General features: G+C 39.3%; 1 protein-coding gene across 1 annotated transcript in view; it reads left to right on the forward strand.

Moving 5' to 3' along the window:
* SULF1 (sulfatase 1) overlaps positions 1-25,613 on the forward strand; it is a 127,051-nt gene that overhangs the window by 88,305 nt on the left and 13,133 nt on the right. Inside the window, exons 10-20 of the mRNA XM_026076956.1 lie at positions 2,426-2,576; positions 3,633-3,808; positions 4,375-4,503; positions 4,763-4,819; positions 5,833-5,962; positions 18,161-18,377; positions 21,806-22,052; positions 23,826-23,922; positions 24,013-24,107; positions 24,786-24,851; positions 25,314-25,486. Coding sequence (XP_025932741.1) covers positions 2,426-2,576; positions 3,633-3,808; positions 4,375-4,503; positions 4,763-4,819; positions 5,833-5,962; positions 18,161-18,377; positions 21,806-22,052; positions 23,826-23,922; positions 24,013-24,107; positions 24,786-24,851; positions 25,314-25,486 — 1,538 coding nt within the window. The remainder of the gene's footprint in view (positions 1-2,425; positions 2,577-3,632; positions 3,809-4,374; positions 4,504-4,762; positions 4,820-5,832; positions 5,963-18,160; positions 18,378-21,805; positions 22,053-23,825; positions 23,923-24,012; positions 24,108-24,785; positions 24,852-25,313; positions 25,487-25,613) is intronic.

The raw sequence follows: 25,613 nt of genomic DNA on the forward strand, positions 1-25,613 counted from the left end.
CGGCCTGGGAACATGAGACCTGCGACTGTTTCAGCAGCTGGCTCTCCTTCCTGGCACAGACATGGGCTGTCACTGCGCTGCCAACTGAGCAGGGCTCACAGTCACCTCATCCCTCTGCAGCAGGGGCACTCAAGAGTTGCTGGGGTGGGGGGGTGGGGGTGGGAAGCAGCGTTTTGCTGGAAAATGCTGATTCATCAAAACTGAGCCCTTTCATAGGAGAATAGCTAGTTTGACAAACTTCCGAAGAAACAGAGGAAGGTTTCCACTGGAAGTTTTCTTGTTTTCTGACAGCCTGCCTAATACCTAATAGGTGACCAAGCTCCCAAGATCTACTTCTTTCAGGTTTCTAGCTCTGCTCTTCCATCTGCCAGGGCTGCTGGATAGCCAAGAAGCTAGGGGCTTGTGCTCCTGGGCTCAGTTTCATTAAATTTGAGACAACATAGAGATTCCTTTTAAAAAATTAGGCTTCTTCTACCATGGGAAATGTCAAAAATCTGATTTTATACACTGAAATAAAAGAATTCCCTGCAGAAAAGGAATTCTACATTAAGGTTGTCTTTGCTTAGTAGAGAGCTAAACTTTCTGTCCTTCTTAGTCACAGTGAAAATGTTGACAAATCCTACATCATCATCTCACTTCTATTTTCCCTTGATACTTGTGGTTAAGTAGATTAGTCAGAGCTAGCTGTATGTTCTAGAGACGTACATTCCAAATTCTGCCTAAATTCTCAATAATGCTCTCCAGATAAATTGCAGACTCCATTAGTTTATTATAATGGACTATCAGATTCTGCAAATGGTAGGGAAGGAAAGTGGTCATACATTGTTGAAACAATTACAGGATATGGATTTTGTTCAGTTTCTCTTCACCTTTTAGTTGCCATGCATACCAGGTATAAAAGCAGGATTAATGGAGAGCTTTTGTACCATGCATATGTCTGTGGCAAATTTACATGCAAATTTCTTGCAATGCTTTTCCTTCAGAGGTGATACATCTGGGAAGATATTCTTGTTTCTTATATCCTTTTAAAATTCACAAGCTCTGGTTAGATCACCTCTTAAATCTTCTTCTGTCTTTCCTTTGATGTTTGTGCAAACTTTTAACGAAAACATTGTTCTCTGATTCAGCAGGACTCTGTGCCGTACTCCTCCTTTGTACTAGTATTGGTAGCAATATTAGTTCCACACTTTTGTCACAGGTCATGTTATTCTGGTAATGCATTGTGCTTTATATTCCACATAGGAAAATAATACCTGCCCAGGATTTAGTGTATAAATAAGCATGATTTTGGTATAGGTGGAACTGCATAAGTGTTTACCATGTTGCTCAGAATATGGTGCAAAGCTTCTGCTGTACTTCACTTGTGGGATCTCTATTTCATAAACACACTTGTCAGGGAGCAGCAGGAGGGGCTGCTCTGCAGGGGGCAGTGAGTGGGAGCTGAGGGTGACACCAGGCTATGCCGGCACCAATGGATGCCGTCCTGCCATGCCCTACGCAGAGAGCAGGGCTGGGCTGGTGATGGCCACCAGGGTCAACCTCAGCCCGGGGTCACAGATGAGTCTGTAGGGATGGGGCAGGTCCGTCAGCGAGGCATGTGGCTGGGCACAGGCATCGCTGCAACGTAGCTCCGGTGAGGACCACAGCAAGCGATGGAGCTCAAACACAGTCTGGAGTGAATGGGGACCGGCCACAGCACTTTCTCACCCAGCTCTCTCATTCAAGGCCACAAAATTGCAGTAGGGACCATGAGCACAGGCAGCCAGGCTCCTGGGGGTGACAGCGCTCAGGATCCTGACAATGCTTGTATTTGGTTTTGGAGACTGGGAAGAAAAATAAATCAGAGCTTTCACTCTTTGGGGCATCTTAAAAACTGGTAACTGGAGCTGTTCTTACCTTAGTACTGACTGCTACACTTCTTTATCCCATGGGCAAATAACTTTCTTATTAATCTCATTATACTTGTGTTAATATAGGGGTAATGTCCCCACTGGAAGCATCAGGCCAATTCACATTAATACTAATTGGAAATAATCATCTTTGATCTCCAGTTTCCGTTATCTTTTCAGTTCTCTTTATAGGATGCTTTATGAAGTGGTTAGAGTTTTTGTCTGATTCAGACAAGCATGTTTTAGGATTACAAATTATTTTAAGAAATATATTTTGACATATCCCAAATATCAGCATCAATTTGGTAGTGGTCTTTGAGCCAAAAGGAAAGCTCAAAAAGCAGGTGGTTTTGAGGAAGTGATGAATGAACCAACGGCCTTTGGAAGCCGCTGAAGTGAAGTTTATTGATATTTTAGGCTAGGAATAGAAGATATCATGTGGAATATGTGATTTAACTGATTATTGGAGGAATTCCTATGTTCCTCTAATGCCTGTGATACTACATAATTTCTCAGTTCCTTTCTTTTCCTCCCAGCACCCCCAGCTATAACTATGCACCAAACATGGATAAGCACTGGATCATGCAGTACACTGGACCCATGCTGCCTATCCACATGGAGTTTACAAATGTCTTGCAACGCAAAAGACTTCAGACCCTGATGTCAGTTGATGACTCTATGGAAAGAGTAAGTTCAAGAAACTACTGTGAATATGTTCTTATTAGTCTGTAACAAAACTAATGTATTGAGAAACTGAATCATTCCTCACCTTCACCAACCACAGACTGGAGAATGCCCCTGACTGTGATGAATTACTCCATATATCCCCAGTACACATAAATTCTCTGTAATGTTGTGCCAAGCTCCTTGCAGTTTTTTCAAAGCTTGTTGCTTTCAACTGGTGGGTGAATAAAGTTGTTTTTTTATTTAAAAAAAAAAAGGGAAAAATCACTGGGCCTAATATAAAGCCTGGCATTAAGAGAAGATGCATCACCTGCTTGTACACATGGATACATACAGGGGCACACATGACAACTCCTATTCATTTCCCACACTCCCTTCACAGTTCATCTTTCAGCTGAAATTTGGGTACTGGCAAATCACAGCAACACTGACCAAAAACTCAGGTGTCTGTCTGCTAGTGTTTGCAGGAGTTAGGCGATGCAGTGTACAGCTAATTATAGGTAACATGATACATGAAGTATTAGGTGTAGTTTGCCTGACTTTTTGTTCAAAAATCAAGCTCCATGACCAAAGATCTTTCCCCAGAGAGATTTCTTTAAACTTTAATAAAAATTTACAGCCTTTTCCCAAGTCCGCAATGGTAGGGAATGAGAAAGCTGTAGACTAACAGAGTAAATAAAATCTGAGTAACATTTGCTCTAAAGCTGTAGCAGATTTTTTCCCAAACTACATTTGAGTTTACACCGACTTTTGGACGTACTAATGCAACTACCTGAGTAGTACCATACTTTTCTGTTAACATTTTCTGGACCCTCTCTCTTTCCCCAGAACAAATTCAATTCACATTTGACAGAGAGGAATTTTCAAGCTGAAGTTTTTAACTGCACAGTTAAGGCACTATGTAGAAATGTCTATCTCCAGAATGTCTATTTCAGTAACTTCATTGATGGCATGTTTGGTTCTGTTTACCTAAGGCAGTAAAATGATAGTTATACACAATTATGCACAAAACATGTTTTGCTACATTTAATTCAGAGTTTCTCCTATGCTATATTTCAGTTATACCAAATGCTTGTGGAGACGGGAGAACTGGAGAATACCTACGTTATTTACACTGCTGACCATGGTTACCACATTGGGCAGTTTGGACTGGTCAAGGGGAAGTCAATGCCATATGACTTTGATATTCGAGTTCCTTTCTTTATTCGTGGTCCAAGTGTAGAGCCGGGATCAGTGTACGTTCGCTTGTGTCCATAGCACAGCTGGTGAACCTAATGCAAAATGTTTCTAAGCACATGTAGTTGTCACTGTATAGCTTCATTTCATAAAGGATGCCCTATTATTGCAGAGCAATGACTCTTAAAAAAAGGCATGTCTTTCACTTAACATATTGTTAATAAGTTATAATGTAGATGAGAAAATTGTATAATGTATAGCCCAGTGTGGTTAGGCTTTGGGCTTTGCTTTTAAAAAGTAGGTGATCATCTTTACTGCTCACCTTCTGGTTTAGCAGAATGGATGGCTTCAGGCCCTCATTGTGAGCAACCTGAGAATAGTGAGGCTACTGCACCTCCTTGTTTTATTGTGCTTAGCTTTTTCTTTGTGATGATATTCTACGGTCCTGGTCTGTCATTCTCAAAGTCATAGCCCTCAAAGGGGAATTTCCAAACTTAGCACTTCTGTAGAGCTATACATCTTCAAAGCCCTTATAAATATTAATTACCATTCTAATTCCAAGAGAATGTGAGGACTTGCATATTGAACACGTAATACAACTATGACCTTTTCTGTTGATTTGCAGAGTGCCTCAGATAGTTCTGAATATTGACCTTGCTCCAACAATTCTGGATATTGCAGGACTTGACACGCCTCCAGATATGGATGGCAAATCTGTCCTAAAACTTCTGGACTTAGAGAGACCAGGAAACAGGTGGGTCACAGCATTTTTTTAGCCAGTTCAGAAGCAAACACCTGAGTAAATCAACAACTGAGTGGAAAAGAGATTCTGTGAAAATGAGCTATGTCAGGCCGACCACTGCAGCTTTCACTTTTGAAGACTGTCTTAAATAGCACATCTGTAAAATAACATGTTCATATAAGCAGAGGGGTGGTTTTTTTTAAAAAAAATTGTTGACACTAGCAGTGCTATACATAGGCAACAGCAGTAAATATTATTATTTTGCTTTTAGGTTTCGAACAAACAAGAAGACCAAAATTTGGCGTGACACATTTCTGGTGGAAAGAGGGTAATTGTTAGGGGTGAGAGAGTTGGGGGACAGCCTGCCTGCTGGGAACACTCTTGTGCATGCTTTCCTTTCCGCTCTCTCCCCTTTCTTTTTACAGTCAGTGAAGTTGTAAATTTTGAAAGCAAACTTACAAGTCTGACTTACTTCCTACTTTCCCACCACTGGCTATGCAAGCTGCTATCCTTCCAAATCCCTTCCTCAAAAGAAATTTGAAAGCATGCTTTTCTGGCAACTTTTCTAGTCTATATCTCCTACTTCTCTCACATTTACTTGTGACCACTCATGTCATCAGCTCTCTCATTTTCTTTCCAGTTTTATCGCTCTGTTTCAAAACCAACTGTGCAATATTCTCTTACCAATTGGTTTTGTATTTTCTAACTCAGTTGGGAAGCATTCTTCATTTTTGTTCTAGCTAAGAAAAGGCTTATGCATAAATGAGATTTATGACTGTAGCTGCTCCTCTTTTCTATTATACCACTTTAGTCTCTCTCGTCTTGCCAATTACCACAGTGAAAATTTTCTCTGGGTAAAAATTTTTCAGCAGTTTCCCTGTGGCACTTACAGCTTTTACAGATTATGGAAATCTTGTGTATCATACTACAAAATAATACCTATAAGACACATTGTGATATATTTGGTATAGCCACTTTAGTGCTAAATTGGTGTGGAAGCCCTGTAGTCTTTTCTGCTGGGCTTTTCAGCAAGGCTAATACTGCTTCAGCCCATCTTGCCTCGTGAAAGAACATGCACTTAAGTATGAATAGTGCTGAACTCTGTTAATTAGACTTTTTTCAGTAGACCTTATTTCTCTTTTCGTAATTGCCAGCATTTCAGCTGAATCTTTCCTTCGCTACGTGAACTTCTGTCATTAAAGATCACTAGCAGAAATCTGGGGATTTTTTCTCTACAAGACATCATTAAATCTTCAAGTAGCTTTACTTTTCCGGTTAAATTCATCACCTCTGGAGTTTAGAAGGATGTAAATAAAATACTCAACTTTATTTTTTTTAAAGCAAATTTCTACGCAAGAAGGAGGAACCCAACAAAAACACTCAGCAATCTAATCAACTACCAAAATATGAGAGAGTAAAAGAATTATGCCAGCAAGCAAGATACCAAACAGCCTGTGAACAACCAGGACAGGTAAGCCACAGACAATTGCAGTGCTGTATGTGCCACAGTGAAATAAGTATCTTTCACAAGAGGTAAAAAGAATTTGAAGAAAATGGCACCTGAAATATAGCTAATTATATAGTTAATTATATAGCTGAAATATAGCTAATTAATATAGATATTATTCTGAATACCTTCAGAGCAAGGAAGACCCAGACACAAATTACTCTAAGCAAAAGTCCAATTTAAGACCTTGGAGGGCTGGTCCTTAGTGCACTGCCTCCAATACAGGGCTTATGGTAAAACTCCTCCATTCAAAAGTAACATTACATGACTACTTTCTTTTATTCAGTGTGTTGCCAAATATACAAGATAGTTCAATAAGAATTATGAATTAAGATGACTACTACTAACTACTTAAGAATTAAGAATACTACTTCTTAGTAGTAAAAACTGGCATTCAGTGGACTAATTCAGAATTACTGAACCAAACTGGTTAGGCATATGGTTAAGCATTATTTCACCTGCTGGAGCGAACAACTGGACAACACACTTAGCGATCACCATGGTTTATTATTTATTGAAACACATATAATAGAAATGTCCTATTGTTCAGAAGGTGTTTCTATATAAGGTCACAGTAAGAATCAGGTGCTGATACCTATATAGAAGCGTTACTTTGTCTTCTCATGGTCTTTTTTGATTTCAGTAAAAGGCCAGATTCTGATAAAAAGGTCTAACTGACTGCTCACAAAAAGAAGTTATTACATACCTGAATAGTGTAATTATAGCTGCAGCTCGGCAGTGCTTTTATGAGGGGGTACTAAACTCAGAAAAAACTAGTCGGACCCCAAATTCTGTCTAACTGGTTCCGAATTAATACTATACCTATAGTAATGATACCAAGGTGAATTTGCTGAGGAGCTGCAGCCCTTCCCAGTACCAGTGCCCGGCACAGGCGCAGGCCGGGTGGCAGGCAGCGGCTCGCAGCCCACCCGGCCGCCCTCCCTCTCCTTCCCCCCACGCATCCCCCAAGAAGTGCTAGGAGATTTCTCCCAGTCACACACCAGTGCATTTCCCTCAGATGTTTGGTCCAGCCACTGCAGCCGGCTGTAGGCCTGGCGTCGAAATATTGGTAAACTGTTTTGAATGGGAATATAAAGCCTTACTGTGCTCAGTTCCCATCCATAACCACCCAGGGTGCTTTATCCAAAGCTGGTAGAGCTCTGTAAAGCAAACAGGAGGGCACTCGGGAGAGCTTGTTCGCTTAGAGCAATGCTCCTTTCCTACCTTGTTCCTTGTCATTCATAAGGGCATAGCGTTACAGTAAATCTTAGTTAATCCCATATTGGACAGGAATATGTTTTGGCTGGCACATCATCATTTAGATCCTTTGCCACAGTTCTCACCTCACACATGCTCGTTAAATATAGCCACTTTTAAAAGGATATACACAATGTCACAGTCTCACCCAAGGGCAAAGTTTTCAGGAGTTCAAGCACTGCCATTGTAAACAGAGATTACATCTGAAAAACTGAATATTTTTGTAAAAACTAAAGGGGATCAATTGAGTCATTTAGACTGTTAGACGCTAAAATGTTTAGTTTTTAAACACCAAAATATTTTCTTTGCAATTATTTCTTATATTTATTAGCTCTTATGCCATAATCCAGGTTTAGAATAACTTTACTTTTCCACATGTGAATAGAAAAGGTTAAGTGTCCTGACCAGATATCGCACCTGAAGCACTAGGAAACATTGCTCACAGTGCTACTCCCAGTCTGCTGTGGTAGATTTGTCTTTCCAGCTGATATTGGTGAATCACCTTTGATCAAAAGGTGGGGGCAAGGCGTTGAGCCAGACATAGCTTACAACAGTGATAGCATTTGGCACTGGCTCTCCCACCTACACATTCCCCCTGTGTCCTCCAAATGAAGAAGATCCTTTGGTTCCCTAGAGCCCAGCAGCCAGCCCTTACTGCTCAATGAAGGATGGGGCTGAACCAAATTTTTAAGACAAATTTTCAGTCCTAACTATCAGTGTATATTTTATTTTCTTAAACAAAGAGACTAAAATTGGCCCTGGTACTTCTAACATCCTGAAGGCTTCAGGAATACAGAAGCTAAACACACCTACGGAAACTTTAGTCAAACAAAGCATCACTGGAAGTGTTAACTCATCCTCTCTGCTCATGCAGCCTGTGAGGTACGAACTCTGCTTCTCACACCCCATTCACTTCAGTTCTAACCTTACTAAGCAAGAGCAAATTCTCTTTAACACAGGACACTCACAGGGATGTCAATATAAAATAGGAGTGGTGTGAATTTAAGGAGCAACAGTGGAATAACATAAACTTCACTGAGGCATTTTAGTGTGAAATAAGTGTCCACAGGCTTTTTTTCCACATAGAAAAGCCTTAAAGAAAACTAAAATTTAATGGACGAAATCATGTTAGTTTAACACATATGATATTCCATCAGCCAGTATGAGGGATCATAGTTTAATATGAGGTTGTTCCAGCAGATTTCATCTGGCCATCTTGCATCTCTTGGAAAAGAGAAACAGATCGTATTTTTATACGTTTCTTAATTTCAATTTGTTCTGGTCTTTTGGAATTACAGAATCACAGAATCACAGAATGGTTGAGGTTGGAAGGGACCTCTGGAGATCATCTAGTCCTATCCCCCTGCTCAAGCAGGGTCACCTAGAGCACATTGCACAGGATTGTGTCCAGGCGGGTTTTGAATATCTCCAGAGAAGGAGACTCCACAACCTCTCTGGGCAACCTGCTCCAGTGCTCTGTCACCCTCACAGTGAAGAAGTATTTCCTCATGTTCAGATGGAAGCGTCTGTGTTTCAGTTTGTGCCCGTTGCCTCGCGTCCTGTCGCTGGGCACCACTGAAAAGAGTCTGGTCCCATCCTCTCGACACCCTCCCTTCAGATACTTGTACACATTGATAAGATCTCCTCTCAGCCTTCTCTTCTCCAGGCTAAACAGGCCCAGCTCTCTCAGCCTTTCCTCATAAGAGAGATGCTCCAGTCCCCTAATCATCTTTGTAGCCCTTCGCTGGACTCGCTCCAGTAGTGCCACATCCCTCTTGTACTGGGGAGCCCAGAACTGGACTGGATTAGTATCTTTAATTTAAATTACATAAGTGCATATTTATAGAAAACATAATTTTATTTTATGATGGCTTATAATAAATCCTAAATTAACCCTAATCGATTACAGTTACAATCATTTAAATTAAAGTCACCATAGAACATGTGATTGCCAACAGATTTTTAAAGAATGAAGTTACTGGTCTGTGGGAAGTTGCAGCTAAGTGCCTAGAACTAAGAATAAGCATGAGGTGAATTAATACACTGATACTGCCTTGCATATTTAGAACATGTTCTTCATTTTAATTTACTTTAGTTCAGTATCTGGTTCATCTGAAATGGAGAACACAGCTGGGAGCTGAAAAAGAAGAAAAATTGTTTTTTCATGTTCTAAAATGAGGTGTGATCCTGAGATGTACTAGTTCCAAAATCTCAAAGGATGTGGTATTCAGAAAAATAATTATTTCTTCAACTTATTTTCTTTGTTTAATAAGTAACTATCAAATGCAAAAATAAATTTGGCATAGTTAAAACAATTATTTAATTAATGAAATCAGTTTCAAAACTTCAAATTTCTGTCTGCCTTAAGTGGTTTGCAGTTTTTGATATTTCATTGATACATATTTCCCCATTCAATTTTACTGCAATGAGATACACATTATAGAAATATTTATTCATCTGCATCATCTATTTTTTTCCATGCTTTTGTTTTAAAATGGGAAACAATTCATGCAAACTTTTAATTAAATTTTGTTAATTTTGCTGTAGAGCAAAAATAATAGCATGTGAACAAATGTTTCTCTGGATTAATATAACCTTATCTTGACACAAATCTCCTCTCAGATTTCCAGTGAAACAAGCTAAGAGGAGAATACATTTAGTTCAGGAGGTTTAGAGGCAAGCTGCTCAAATCCTCTGGCAGGTTATTTTTGTTGAACTCACTCCATCTTCTTACCCATGAAATCTTCTGGATACTTAGCAAATATCAAACAAGAGCAAGTTAACTGTGTTTTCATTTATACTTTTTCTTTCTCTCTTCCCTTACATAAGCCCGTAATTAATGGCTTCAGTTAATTCATCAGTATTTATTCTTTTTTGCTCCAGTTGTCTGAGTCATAGGAATTTTCTTGAGCAATCATTTTGACTTCTGGGACTGAACACTGTTTCCCAGATAGCAGTTACCTTTTGAGGTCTTGTGACTGATAGGCCTGGTGTCTCTGCTACACTATTCAATCCATTATTTATAATCGGTTTCAATTCCATAGCAAAGCATACATTTTCATCCTCTTAAAAAAGTTGCACAAACACAACTTGATTTTAAGATTTTCCCAGCACGTGCTCACACACACACACACACATACACACACACACACACACACAATCCCTCCTCCCGAAAGGAGGACCGTGAAGCTCCGTGTTTAAAAATTCAGCTTTTAGGTTGGATGACTCAGCAAGCAAACCCAGACACGGGGCTGTTTATTTTATGGGCATACATCCCCTGCCATCTGCTCCGCGCTGCCTGCCAGCGTGGGAACAGCAAAGGGCTGAAACTTGTAAGAAGCAGTCGCCCGCTGCCAGCTGAACCGAGCACTGGCAGCAGGCAGCACGGAAAAATGCTTTGCGCTACGTGTGTTGGTACAGCTTGCGTGCCCATGAACTCACATGGAGCTAGCTAGGTATAGCGCCGTAGCCACCAGCCCCCCTTCTGTTCCTTTTTTTAATGCACCTCAGCTCTAGAGATGCAGAATATTATATTTCCTCCTGAGGAAGTGTATCCCCAAACTGCCCTAAAGAAACATTGCAGATTTGGCTCTGTTCTGAAGATATGCCTGAAGACCGTACATTGAGATTTTAGTTAGATTAGGTCTGAATGTGTTTTATAATCATTTAAGGCTTTACATGTAGTCACTACAGACATGCTGCTGATTCTGAGCATCAGCTCTGCAGTAAATGTGCAAGACTCTTCTGGCTCTGATCCAAAAAGCATGTTATGTTGTCTATACATATCTCTTATTTCTTATGTACACTTTGCCATTTTAAAATCTAGTGAAAATTTTTTAATTTTATTGTTCATATCACTTTTATCACATTATCATATCAGCATTCAGTCAAAAACCTATCCATTTGTAATGCTAAAAAAACACTTGCCATCAATCAACTTACAGATAATATTGTAAAGGAAATTAGAATGTGGCTTATCAGGTGTAGTCTGGTTTGGCTCAAGTATCTATGTTCTCGTAAAATAAATATCATAGACCATACATTTGCAAAGGCCAACTTTATGAGCAGCTGCAGAGTATGAATAAAAACACATAAGCCGGTAAGAGCTGGGTAGAAGTGTCAGATGGCTAGCCAGAAAGTGACAGCCAGACCCCAAGCACCCACTCAAACCCAACTAAAATTATGATACAGCATGTAAGCATCACTCACTGATCCTCCCGGTTTCAGAGCAGCCCCCTGATGACTGCAGGACTAGAAAGGCACCAAGGCTGCGCGTACGAGGGAATGTTACCCTATGGCTATTCCATATGCTGCCTGCCTCCTCGGCTTGTCCTTCTCCATTTTATATCATATGGCATCTATTCAAACAGAGTTACTTACAGCATTCCTAAAGTGAGGTATTAGCAGCCCGGTCCGTGTAGATTACTGGAAGAAAGGAAAATATTTTTATTCTTAGTAGTAGCAACATTCATTCGTGTTTAAAGCAGTGACAGCTGATCTTATGAAGCCTTCCACCAGAACTTCAGTTCAAGGCTGGCTCTTCTTTGCCATCTGCTCGTTGGCACCATCTTTTCTTAATCATAATTTAGTAGAGTGCCTATACACAGGCTTAGTTTCATACATATGTGTACAGGACCACTCATGTGCTTAAAACCAAGTACATACTTCAGTGCTTCCTTGAACAACTCTTGTAGCTATTGGCAACTTTAGATCTTGCAGATTCATCCTTCATAGCTGACAGAAACATCATCTGCAACTCCGTTGCTCAAGAATTCATAGGAATTGCCAGAAATCATTATATTCTTGGTTAACATACCATCCTTATGACTTACAACCACATGAAGGTAAGTTCCTTTATCTCCAAAGATAATCCTTCAAAGCATGGAATTTCATATTTCAGCCTAAATATTTCATATTTCAGCCTAAATATTTAAGTTTCCTATTCAACAGAGGGCAGCTTTTTCCAGATTTGACAATTCTTTAAATTTAAGCAGTTCTTAATATGAAGCACCAGTTCTGTTCTGGATAAAATGCAGAGATGTTCCAGTCTGGGAAGATCTTCATTTCACCAGTATCATCCCTTCCAAAACATGACTGTGTTCAGCATTATTAGTGTCATCTTAACAGTATTCCCTAACACACAGATTTTTTTGGTAGAATGGCACCTTTCTGAAGCAATTTTATACACCAAAATTGTTTAGACAGAAAACATAGCATAAGCAAGGATCATTTTTAGCACTGTCTGTAATACTCCTTTGTGGTTCTCTTTCTGCAGAGTTTCCATACTAATGTATCCAGTTTAATATAGTATAAATTAAGTTTGCTTCACCCATTAGGAATCTGATTATTGGTATTCCTTTTTATAACTGAATGGCTAAATTTATCATTGAGTGTCATTGACTCCTGTTTATTTGCACCTGAGAGCAGATGTTTATTGGATGATCAGAGAAGTGTATTACGTTGAGTTGTAAGTACAGACAAGCTAATAGATTTGGTAGGGAATGCGATGGAGGTGACATATTTGATGTCTCAACCTAAGTGCCTACACTTCTAGAACTGACAATACAGTCCATGCATTTTTTATAAACTAGAGAACAGCTATAACTATGACATTTAAAATCAATCATGCCTATACGTCAAGAACACGAAATTGTACAGTCTGAAAACTTACAAGGCAATTTTCCCTTTCTTCCATTTCTTAAGCACTGTGAAGTAGCTTGAAATTGGCAATTTTAATCCAGTTCTTTCTGTTATTCAATGATTAATTTCTTCATTCCTTTTTTCCTTCAGTTCTGTCCCTGCGTGTACTAACTGTGTGTTTTTCTTAAGTCCCTGCATACATTCCCCCTATATTACATTAATTTTTATGTGACAAACTGCTTCCCTATCATCTGTTGAATCACTAACCTGTTGCACTTTCAGGAACACTTCCTCAGGGGTATGGCTGTTTTTGAATATATTAACATCAGTAAAATTTGGAACTGTGAGTGATTTAATAGAAGTTGGTCCAACTATGAAGGAGAGTTGCACAGTCTGGGACCTGCCCTTTTGGGTGGTGTCAACCTAGTTCTAAACTCAAGGAGGTGAATTTTCTTCCACAAAAGTGAAGCAATTTCAAATTTCCTGAGTGGACCTGGCACGCTGTCCTTGTGAAACAGCTGCACTTTGCTTGCAGCCTTCAAATAACATCACAATATAACAACACAAATTAGTATTTCCAGGGGCACTTAGAAGCCTCAGTCAGGACCCGGGTTCATGTCTGTGGTGTGGGAATGCATAGAGGCCATGGCCTGTAAAACATTTCCCAGGATTCAGGTCTGGTTCAGCAGAAATAAACTGTTGCTGATCTGCACTATTTACCATAGCCAACTAATTACAGAGCACTTTTCACTATGCTCCATGACAGGGCCTCTTTGAACAGCACAGAGAAAGCAAGAACAGTCCTTATTCCAGTAGCACAACCCAAAACCAGACACCCTGGCCAGTATTATCACATCAGGTCCCCTGATACGCTGCCAGTTCTGGTGATCGCTAGCAGAGGAAAGTGGTACGCACGTACAGCCTACTACAGTATTTTCATCTGAACCATTTTTTAACTGAAATCATACCTTTCTAAACAAGAAAAAAAGGAAATTAGAGCTTAAAGATATGTTCAAATTCATAAAGTTTTCCTTTTCATGCTTTGTCTTAACATCCCCTAGGCTGAGTAACAATATGCAAAGTTAGTCGTAAAGGCAACCATTACTAAAATGGAAAAGCAGCTGTAAAAATATTGCAGCTGTGTTATATTTCCAGTTGCATGTTTTTTAAGGACTTCATAGCTTTGTGATAAAATCTGACAAGATATTTAACGCTAAAGTGTCTACTGCAAATGCAGCATAATTACATTTCATAGAAACCTTTAGCTTGCCTACTGTCGAAACACCTTTCATGAACTGTCTAATTGATTTCCCCTGTATATGAGGCAGCAGCAGCTCTCTCAAAGCTGTCACAGTCTATTAACTAAACAATGTTGATTTGAAATCCTGCATGAGTGGGTATTTACAGTGCAGCAGACCACAATGATTCATGCCGAATGTATATTTTTTATGCATTAATTATTATCAGTAATGAAATAGACTTATTTAATTTTAGGGCTGTGGCACAAAGTGCTTAATACCTGGAAACTGCAACCCTAAGGTAGTTACCAAGTCATTTGCTGTTGTCTGCCTTGTTCCAGTTAGCCATAAGTTGCTACTGGAGCTGTGCTGGCTGCAGCATAAAGCAAAGTGACCAAGTGCAAATGATATCCTTTTAATCAGCTCATTTGCTCCCCCTTGCATTTGAAATGACTTTATGAGAGTAAGCTTCTACCCCCAGGTGAAAATGCATCATACCTTTAAACCTCAGTTTTGGCAGAGGTCAGAGCAGCCAAGTGATGCTTGGCTCTGTTTGCCTTTGCCTCTCCGCTGCTGAGGGGCCGGGGCAGTGGCAGGTGCTGGGCTCAGGGCTCAGCAAAGCCCCTTACGGTGGTGCGGTTACTCTGGCTTTCAGGCATGGGATTTCAGGACCCAGTTGATGTTGGGTATTAAGGTTGCTCTTCCCCTTTTGCTTCCTCTGTGGCGTTGAATTGAGGCAGAAGGAAAAGATGAGTGGAGGGGAGCTGAGGTGAGATTGAAATAATTGCTGGAGGGTGGGCGATGAAATGAGATGAAAGAAGGGAAAGATGAGTCAATGACAGGAAAAAAGGCTGATACAGGTTGTGTTTCACAACATGACTGATACCATCTTGTTGCAGCCCAATGGCAGAGTCCTGCTTTTTATCTCCCTTTGCTTTTTATTTTTTTGTTCTGAGTTAGTCCTTTCTCCTCTTAGTGAGGGAGAGAAAAAATCAGCCCGGGGGTCCCAAAGTCAGCCTGCAGCCAGACACAGGGTGAGGATGGGACTGTCCCTTATTCCTATGGCAACAGCGAACTGTTAGATCACCTTAGGTGTCTTGTGAAACATCACCAGGGGAAGGAAAATAAACAGGGGGAAAACAAGGAAGCATATATAACTTAAAATTTAATGAAGATACATTTAGTTTGTGTATATGCCAATGTTTTCTTTTCTTGATGGAGAGATTGGGGACCCAGAAACCTAACCTAATAAGTCTTAGATTTCCAAGAGCAGTTTGGCATTCATAGTGGGAAGGAAGGTAGAAAATGGAGGTGGGGAAGGGGCAGTACATCAGTCAGAATGTTCTTTTATGTGCATTAATGCATTTTATAGATCTTAAGATGAGAAGAGAGACCATTATGACTTACCGCATAATGCATGTTCAGTTCATGATTGCATGGGCAGGGATTCAGGAAAGTTAGGCTAAAAATTCCATTTTAGAACTCTAAGGCATCTTTATAATGATACTTTTTAAAGTAAAAACAAAAAAAAAAAGAGGAACTGAATCACATTTAATCTCTGTTTTAAATAGAGAACTGTTATTGGTTCATGCTAGACACAGACAATCTTGTTTCAGTGTTGGTCATAATACTGTTAGAAAATGATCTAAATGACTATTTAGATAGTCAAAACTTCAAATGACTATTGAAGCCACTTTGAGAACTGTTAGTACCTGTTGCTATAATTAATGTTAGACCAAGAAAATGCTTATTTTACTTTAGAATAGTACTTTTGAGTATCATTAAAAGCTAGTGCCATAAATGTGTATGTGTAACATACCCAGTAAACACAAGAAATCAGTGCTTATCCTGTAAGCAACTTCTCTCACCACTATAGGAAAAGTGCACATGCTATTGCAGAATTAAATCTAGCAAAGTGTTATAGCTCTCAGATACCTCTACTTGTTGATGCTTACACAGAAAGTCTGGACATGAGTATGATTTCTCAGAATACAGTTTACTGTTTTGTGATCAAAGTCATGCCAATACACAGGCAAAATCTCTGAATGTAGGACCCGTCTTTTAGATCAGATTAGGCTAGAGTGTGCTCTTACTGTGCTGTGGGTCAGTCTGTATTTCAGTGTTTAACAGAGAGGTGCTACACGCCAGAAAGCCCAAAACAGTTAGCTTAGTAGGGGTGTATGTATATTCCACATAATATAGTTTCCCTCACCTCTTCTGCATTCCTTAAAGTGAATGCTGTGTATAAGTCAGGAATTGTTTTTTGTTGTATGCTACCACAGCAACTACTGCTTCAGGTTATCAGGTCACCAGATCTACCTTAGGTATTTTTCTTCATACTTCAGCTAGCTTGACAGCACAACAAAACCAGACCACAGCAGCCTTTAGTTAATGGGAGAGACTTACTCCAATGTATCTGCTCTGGTATTAGTTTCTATTTCAAAAATCACGGTGGGTACTCCATTAGGACCAGTACCTATTTAGCTGTCCTACTATTATTAATGAGGAAAGAGAAAATTATGCAATTCCTTCATGGGAATGAGAAAAGCACACCATACAGGCAAAGTTAGCTAAAGCTGGAACTAAAGGGTCCCAGTTACCAATAGCGTTACTGAGTTGAGTTCTCTGCCCTACCCAGCAGTACTTAATTGCTTTGTATACGAAGTCTGGTCATTGTGGCTAGGCATTTCTAATTGTATTAAAATTATAAATGAACACAGCTATTTCTAGTTCTCCCTTTTGTTATTCAGACTACAACTGACTTTAAAATCTTCACAGGCTGCTTAGGCTGGGTGCCGTGCTGTGAGCGCCAGCTACCATTCAGAAGCCGTATATGGCAAGCTTTAAGCATGGGCAAAGGAGCTCTGAGCTGTCAGCACCTATCCATGTAAAACCCAACATTTCCTTTCAGCTTTTTTAAGACAGTTCAGCGTGGAAAGGAAATTAAAGCCTCAGCCACTTTCTCATTTGAAATGTGAAGACAGTGGGATCCTCTGGAAAAATCCACCGAGAATCTTCCAATTGGGTTCAGTGATGTTGCTAATCGAGTCAGACAGACATTGTGCAGGCAAGCTGCGGGAAACTCAGTTTCCTCTCACCCTCCCTCCTTTGCTCTGATATTCAGCACAAATACAAAGCCATTTACAGGTACTCCTTCCAGCCTGCACCTTTTTTATCCCCAGCCTGACACAAACAGAAAAACTGCGTAGCCAGAAGAGTTTCTCTCTGCTAATTTATTTCTTGGCTATCTCTACGGTTCTTCCCCTCTCGCTTTTCTGGAAGTATTTAACATGCTGATTACACCTGTTGGGTATAGTGAGGGTGGCTGGGCGTAGTATGTTTTTGCTGTTATTATGGTTTCATGCTTCTTTCTTCTCAAATAAAATATAAAAAAACAGCAGTGTTTGCGTTTCTGAGTGGCATGGTTTGTGGGGGCACATGGCCTCTGGTAAGGAACTAAGTTCCCTGCTGTTAATGCTTTCTGTATTTTTGTATAAATCGTACCAGCAATTTGTCCTTCTCTTTTCCAAGAAACCCTGCAATTGTCCTGATCTCAGCTCTTCTTCATCTGTGGGGATTTTTTTCTTTTCCCCTGAATCATGCTAGAAATTCCAAGTCACAGAACAAAGAAACAATGTTTGTTTTTTCAAAGAAAAAAAAAAGAGTTGGTGAAAATGGCCCTGACAGCTGTACTCTATGGCTCGGTAAATTAAGATTTTTTACGTGCTTCTTTCACGGATGTGTTTAGTCTAGATGCTCTTGATTTATATATCTTTTTTGGCTGGGTTGTATTTTTTTTATGCAGATTTGCAGTGATTTCATTCAAGCTTATGTTTGCCTAGATGAGAGAGATGTTGAGAAGAATGCAAGTAAATTTAGTCCCCTAAAAGGTTTCCCTTCTCTGTTCGTTACTTAAGGAATTATTTAGTTTTTAAAGAAATTTTCCTCTCATGTTTTACAAGCCATCTGAAAGTAGCAGGAGTTTGGAGCTCTGTTGGGAAATCATCTTTGTTTTCTGCTCTCACAGAAGTGGCAGTGCACAGAGGATGCTTCTGGCAAACTTCGCATTCACAAGTGTAAAGTATCTAGTGACATACTTGCCATCAGAAAAAGAACCCGCAGCATACACTCCCGGGGATACAGCAGCAAAGACAAAGACTGCAACTGCGGAGACGCTGACTACCGAACCAGCAGGACCCAAAGAAAAAATCAAAGACAGTTCTTGAGAAACCCTAATGCACAAAGTAAGTGTGTCTTGGGTGCTCCAAAGAATGGAGGGAAATGGCTGGTGGAGGGTTGGTGTACTGCTATCCTCTTGTTTTCACCTCTGTGTATAGTGAATGAATGCACCTGTAATTGGCAGTCAGGCTCTACATAATTGCCTCTGTAATAATATTAGCAAAACTTATCCTTTATATCACAGTAAGGAATATTCTTTAGGCAAGTCGTGGTGATGATGCTTTGGTGCCACCTATAGTGCTGATCAGAGATAAAACCTGGTGAGGAATCAGTGCCCTTATTTGCTAAGATAGCCAGAGTAAGTGTTCTTGAATCATTAACACTGAATTTAAATGTTGTTTTATCAGATCCCAAAGATATCTTTCGCATGAGGCATGTAAATGCTCTGACTCCTGTCAGAATGAGATGTTGCTGCAGCTTTCAAGCAAGCCTGTCCCAAGAAGCCGGAAAGGGAACAAGTTAGATTGTAGTGTCCTCTAGTGGCGTGTGAGCTGAAGGAATGCACAAGTAGGCTTTAAGACAGCAGTATCTGGATTTATCCCGGCTAAGGGAACAGCAGCCTATTTAAAGAAGCTTCTTCACAGGAACAAGTATTTTCACCTCTCTGCCCCGTGGTGAAAGTGAAGCTCTACAACAGTCAAAGCAGATCTGGATCTCAGGGGCTTCACTCAAGAGCAGGCTATATGCTCCTGTTATCTACGCAGAAAACTAGGTTCTGCATGAAATAGAGACAGGCCATTATAACAGGGAGCTTGTGTAGTTGTATGAGAAATATAAAAATTAAAAGATGCTGCACAGATGTCTGTGAAATATGAAAATAATGGCAGTATAATTCAAAATATTTCCTGATTTAAATCCTCCCCCACTCTGTACATGAACAAGAATCCCTGGTATTCTTTGTACATCAACCACAATGTTGTCTGTCTTGAATTGTCTCACTGTTCAGACTAAACGCTGCCTTGACATAATTTCTTCCACTTGTTTAATATGACCTAAGGAACTTTGTAGTATTTGCACACTGACCTCTGCCAGAAAGTCCATGTCACAGACTGCTGAGGTGATTCTTAAGCTGGCAATGTATCCCCAGGTGATATATTCAGGGAGAGATACCTGCTGTGTACCTTGGAAAGAAAAGGTGCTACCAGAGAACCAGCAAGAGCTGAATGGGGGGGATTGGGGCTGGGAGGAAGTGACTTGGTGGGAGAAGGCTAGGAAAGAGGAAAGGGGCAAACAGTATGGAAAACATCTGAAGCAGGGGAATCAGAAAGGGTCTGTTTGTTATGCTTTTCTCCTTTACAGGTGTTCTTACTCTTCTCTTCTCCTCCTCTTCCTCCCCTAAATCCCCTTAGTGCTCATCCAAGCAGAGCAGAGAGAGACTCATGATGATAAAACATTGTTTGAGGGGAAGTCTAGTTCAGACCTCAGTTTTTAGATAACACCAAGATAAGATTCTAAAATATTCCAGACTCTTTCAGCCACTTGCTTAATAAGTACTATCATAACAGACCATAACTGTGCCAGAATTTGTCCTATCTGATCCTATGACTCTTTCTGCATTGATTAAAGAGTCATAAGCTTATAAATCAGAAAGATGCTTTGAAGCTGTGGTTTCTCTTCAGAAAGGTGAATGTATTCAGTGACTGACTGGTATGCCTTTTTTTCACCTGACAGAGTCATCCACTGAAACAGTTTAGAAGGATAGGGTGGTTTGAATGAAATTTTAAATGAGACTCACTCTTTGCACTGCTAAATGATTCTTGCAGGAAAGGTTCAGTATAAGTCTCTCAAAGAAACTAACAGAAAAACTGTGATAGACTCTGCACTATCTGTCAAAGGCAGTACCTGCTCAGAGCTCTCATTTTATTCTGCTACAATACTTATTATTAGTTGTTAGGTTACAAAGGTATGCTCAGCATAGACATAAGTAATGGACACTGATGCCCTGCAATAGCTTTCTGCAAGCTGATTTGTGCAATCTAGGCCTTTGTGTGTTTTTTTGTGTTTAGGCAAAATGCACGTTGGTGTGGTGTTGACTATCAGTTTTATCAGCTTGATTCGAGACAAGTATATTTGGCAAAAGAGGTAGAATGTGTAAGGTCTTTCAGGCTGAGCCCAAACAGGTATTCTTATACATAGCATAAGAAACCCTCAAAGAGTTAATTGTCTTAGCTAATTTCAGTCATATTCAGCTGTACTTGCAAAACTCCAAAACAATAACTAAAAGACCTGTAACCCTACTAAACTCAGAGCTTTCCACAGGTTGTCAGAGTCCAATACTCTCTGACCAGGGTCTTTTAGATATTCTGCACATGGAGGGTATAATGTTTCACATCAAAATTTATTTCTTTGATATTTGATGTTACATGGGCTTTTTGATTTAGCAGAGTGATACAGAAATATACTGAGATCACAATACAAGTGTAAGTTACACTTAGCAAAATAAAGCAATTGCAATATACAGTTCAATCACAATACCAGTGTAATTCCTGTTACTGGTCTTTATAATATGCTCACCATCACGACGCTGGGCATCCCTGGTCGCTGGGAAGGAATATATGAGTTGAGGCCAGCTCAAACCTGTTGTTCTCTTCGAAATTCTTTTGTTAACTGTTCAGTTTTTATACTCTGCATTGGGCTCAGCCACGTATACACTTTCCCCCCCATGCTGGTCTCGCCAACTCAGGGAGACATTCACACTCTTTTGATGAATTCAGGGGGAAACATTTACACCAGCTGATCCATTCAACTGAGGTGTAGTGAGTTGATCCATTCAACTGACATAGCGGTTTATCTAAAACAAAGGCCACCCTCTGGTCACCTTTGTGTTGAGCTAAAGTCAGCTTTCTGTGCAACAGCTGTGGTCGGACAAACACCCTACATTATCCTTGAGCTTCACAGGCTCATTGCCCTTGCCCATCTCCTCTGAGCCTTCTCCCATTGTAGGGGTTTATTGGTCGGTCACATAGGTAGAAGTGATCAGATGAATCTCCTCTTTCTAGTTCTACAATGCAGCAAGTTTTTGGAGATCTATGGCTTACATACATAGATACAGAGGATGTCTGGTTGTTTCAGTATATATACACATATATATACACTGATATATGATGGACTCTTGCCCTTTTTAGTGCCTAGCTTTAAGAAAGAAAAGGTATTATCATCCCTTTGAAACATCATTATTATTCTAAAGCATAATAAGTCAAACTTCTTCTGACTTATGCCAATTTACAGGTGGAGATCTTGTAGCACAACACTGACTTACCAAAAAATCATTAAATCAATCTTTGTAGAGCCAGGGAAAAATAAGTTGCATTTTTACTGAACAGCGTCCTTGCTCTTTGGAATATGCTGTGTGTTCATGGCATGAATCATGTCCCCATGACATATGTATATGCATATGTATATGCAACCGTGAATATTTCTTTCTTTCTGTTAGAATACAAACCACGATTTGTTCACACTCGCCAAACCCGGTCCTTGTCTGTGGAATTTGAAGGTGAAATATATGACATAAATCTGGAAGAGGAAGAACTGCAGGTGTTGAAGACCAAAAGTATCACCAAGCGTCACAATGCTGAAAATGAGGAAGAAGCAGAGGAAACTGATGGTGCTCCTGGTGGCTCAATGATAGCTGATGGCACTGATGCTATAAGTCAACCTAACTCTGTCAGAGTGACACACAAGTACAATTCTTTTTTCTATTTTTTCTTAGTCTTCTTCATTTTCTAGTTATATTTTATCTCTTTACTTTTTTTCTGATTTTATATTTTCAATATATAAGAACTTAATTCTTTTGTCACAGATGATTTTAGATACAGCTGAGTTGTACTTGTTATTAAGTGGAATCATTTCACTTAAATACCTATATCTAAAAGTGAGGAATCTAGTTTATGTTTTATCTCTGAGGAGGAGTAGGCATCTCCAGAGGGAAATTCATCCTCCATATCTAAATATGTGTCTTATCATGGATTAATCACCCATTGAGGTTGACACTGCTGCTGTTCTTTATAACATCTATGCTATTAGCTTAGCATAGAGGCCTAAATTTTAGATGACTGAAATCAGGAGAAATTAAACCCATTCTAAATGAGGACAGAATAGATCAGTTACTCCATCTGTCTTAAAATTTAGTTGTTTGCAGACACTAATGTTACCTAAGATACTTTAGACCTGTTTATTGCTGAAGAGACCAATGATCATTTTTCCATCCTAAAAGATGCTGAGATGTCACCTTTTATCCCTACTCTAAATATGAATGAAAAGGCAAAAATCTGAAAATATTTTTAGTTTTAAAAAAGTGATATGATTCATCTGAAAAGTCTCTGGAAACAGTCAATAAAAATCTTATATTTTAACTTTTTATCTTGTTTAAGATAGAAATAACATTTCTCATTCTTTTCAGAAACATCAAGGAAAACATAAATGTTAATTTTGAATATGTAAAAATTATTAACATCGATTATTTCCAAGTGTGGAGTTAAGAAAGTCTTAAATGGCTTTCTGAAAAAGTGATTATTTCTCAATAAATAGTTTTGTCTTTTAATGAATAAAGCGTTGCTTTCAAAATTCCAGTCCTGTGACTGAGAATTAAACATAATCGGAGAAGATGGGAGGAGATAAACTCCTGAGTCTTCCTTATATACTATTCTTCTCAAAAATTAGAGGAAGGATTGTGATGAAGCAGGGCTGTGTAAAGAGGGGAAGGGATGTGTCTATAAAATTGGAATTGTCTGTAATTAAGTAAATTATGTATGTTCACATGGAGACTTTGAAAAGCTGGTAATCTGCTAGACTTTCCCTCTCGGTCGACCTCATTGGCCTTCCAAGTGGTTTTTTTTTTTTATTTTGCTAGAGCTGTTTTTCTGAACACTGCTGTGATTTTTCTTTTGTCATTGTAACCACTTTATTATTTGAGTGCTCTCTTTTTTTCACCTCTTATTTGAAATCTTTTCCCTAACTTTGATCTTTATTGATCTGTGTTGATTTATATTGATCTTTACCTCACAGACTTTATGTTCCATTCTTAACTATTTTGTGTGCATGGAAGATGAGTCCCATTCATGTGGCAAGAACATATTTCTCAGCGGTTGGTGGTTAAATGAGCAATGGCAAGTTTGGTTAACAAGAGGCTTTGAATTCTGAGCAGATTTTTATTTCAGTTTCATTTCTGATTGGATTAAAAATCTCCGACATGGTATTGTCATTGCATTTTTGCTTAGCAGGCAGACAGTGCCTGCTGTAGATGAGGGATTTTTTTTTTTTTTTTTGATTTTGGTGAGAAAACAGATTGAAGCAATTATGAATAATGTTAAATCAACATGAGACATTGTAAGTCTATTCATTTCTTAACAAAGTTTGATGAAGAAATAATAAAGAATGTTGGAATAAAGAGAAATGGAAGGCAATTGGGAAGCCACTGATCTTCTCTTTTCTATTTGTTAAATTTATATCTACAGATGTTTTATTCTTCCAAATGACACTATTCACTGTGAGAGGGAACTGTACCAATCAGCCAGAGCCTGGAAGGACCACAAGGCTTACATTGATAAGGAGGTAAGAGGCATTTTAAAATCTGTTCCAAGTGAAGTCTCTGCACTGCTAGCTTTTCAAAGAATAATTCTGACTCAGAAATATTCACTGTAGATCGAAGCTCTGCAAGATAAAATTAAGAATTTGAGGGAAGTTAGAGGACACCTGAAAAGAAGAAAACCAGATGAATGTGACTGTAGTAAACAGAGGTAAGACATGACCTTCAGCATTGCAAGCTACATTGGCTGATTAGGTTTATATATTTTTCAAGTTTTTTGAGATGGAAAAGAAAGAACATTAGTTCTATTGGTATTTACTACTGCTGTAGGCTTAGAGGGTACTCATGACTAAGGCTGGCCTATTCGGCTGTCATCCCCAGTCAGGGGAAGGAAAGAAACTGAGTCTAAATGTTTGTACTCTGAATCCATCTCTGGAGAAACTCTTGAGTCTGTTGACTTGAGAAGAAATCAAAGTTAGCCATTCAAAGACATTGAAGTGTCAGGGTGTGTATCCTAATTCAGGGGAGCTGAATGAAAGGAGAGCCAGATCCAAATTTTAATTAGATCCATTTTAAGAGTGGAAGCTATTACAAATCAAAGGAAGATGCATGTTACAAGTCAAAGGAAGATGCATGTATGAATTTTAAGATGTTGAGGTGATTTGTTTGTATTCTGCTAACATATTTGACCCCCCCCTTTTGTTTTACTACAATCTGGCATAGGATCACTCACACACATATAACTTCTTTAAATTAAGTGAAAGTGGTAAGTTATTCTATATAATTCTTTAAGATAAATGTCAAGAAATGCATATTTCTGTTTTTGTGTTGAAAATGAATTGTTTCAAGACTTGATGACACTCAACCTTCTTAATAATTTTGCCTATAGCTTTTACAACAAAGAGAAAGGGGTGAAGGCCCAAGAGAAAATCAAGAGCCACGTTCATCCATTCAAGTAAGAATGCTATTCTCCTTTCACTCTCTCAGCTAGCTTTTTGTGACTGTAGAAATACAGGAACTTTTTTTTTTCGTGGTGGGGGGAGGGAGGAGATGAGGGAAAGCTGTTACAAGAAACCTTCAATAGTTTTGAACAGATACGTGAAATTTTATGAATAATATTTAAAAAAACTATTGATTGAAATGGAAGGAATTAATCATTTCAGAAACAAATTGACTTAGCTATGGTTAAAAAAAGCTAAATGCATCAGTGCATCATTTCTCAAATTTACTAAAGAGAACATCCTGTCAGAAGTGCAGGGGTGGAAGCTGAGCTAGAAGAGTCAGCCTGCTGCTGAAGGACATAGTTCCCACCATCTAACCTTTAAAAAACTCAGGTAGATGTAAAAATTGCTAATGCTGCTGCTAACTGGATCGAAACCTTTCCCTGGCAGTTATGCCTTCCTTTCTCTCTGAACAGAGAAGCAGCACAGGAAGTAGATGGCAAACTGCAGCTGTTCAAAGAGAATCGTAGGAGGAAGAAGGAACGAAAGGGGAAAAAGCGCCAGAAGAAAGGAGATGAATGTAGTCTTCCTGGACTGACATGTTTTACCCATGATAACAACCACTGGCAAACAGCCCCGTTCTGGAACTGTAAGTCTCCTGTCTTACTTCCACATGCCAACATGAATTAGGTTCATATTTGCTGTGTAATATAGTTCCCTCTTCATGCAATCAATCAGAACATTATTTTGAAAAATTGGCACTTAACAGTGCTGCT

Source organism: Apteryx rowi, unplaced genomic scaffold (genome assembly GCF_003343035.1).
Source record: "Apteryx rowi isolate R43461 unplaced genomic scaffold, aptRow1 scaffold_444, whole genome shotgun sequence".
Classification (NCBI taxonomy): domain Eukaryota; kingdom Metazoa; phylum Chordata; class Aves; order Apterygiformes; family Apterygidae; genus Apteryx; species Apteryx rowi.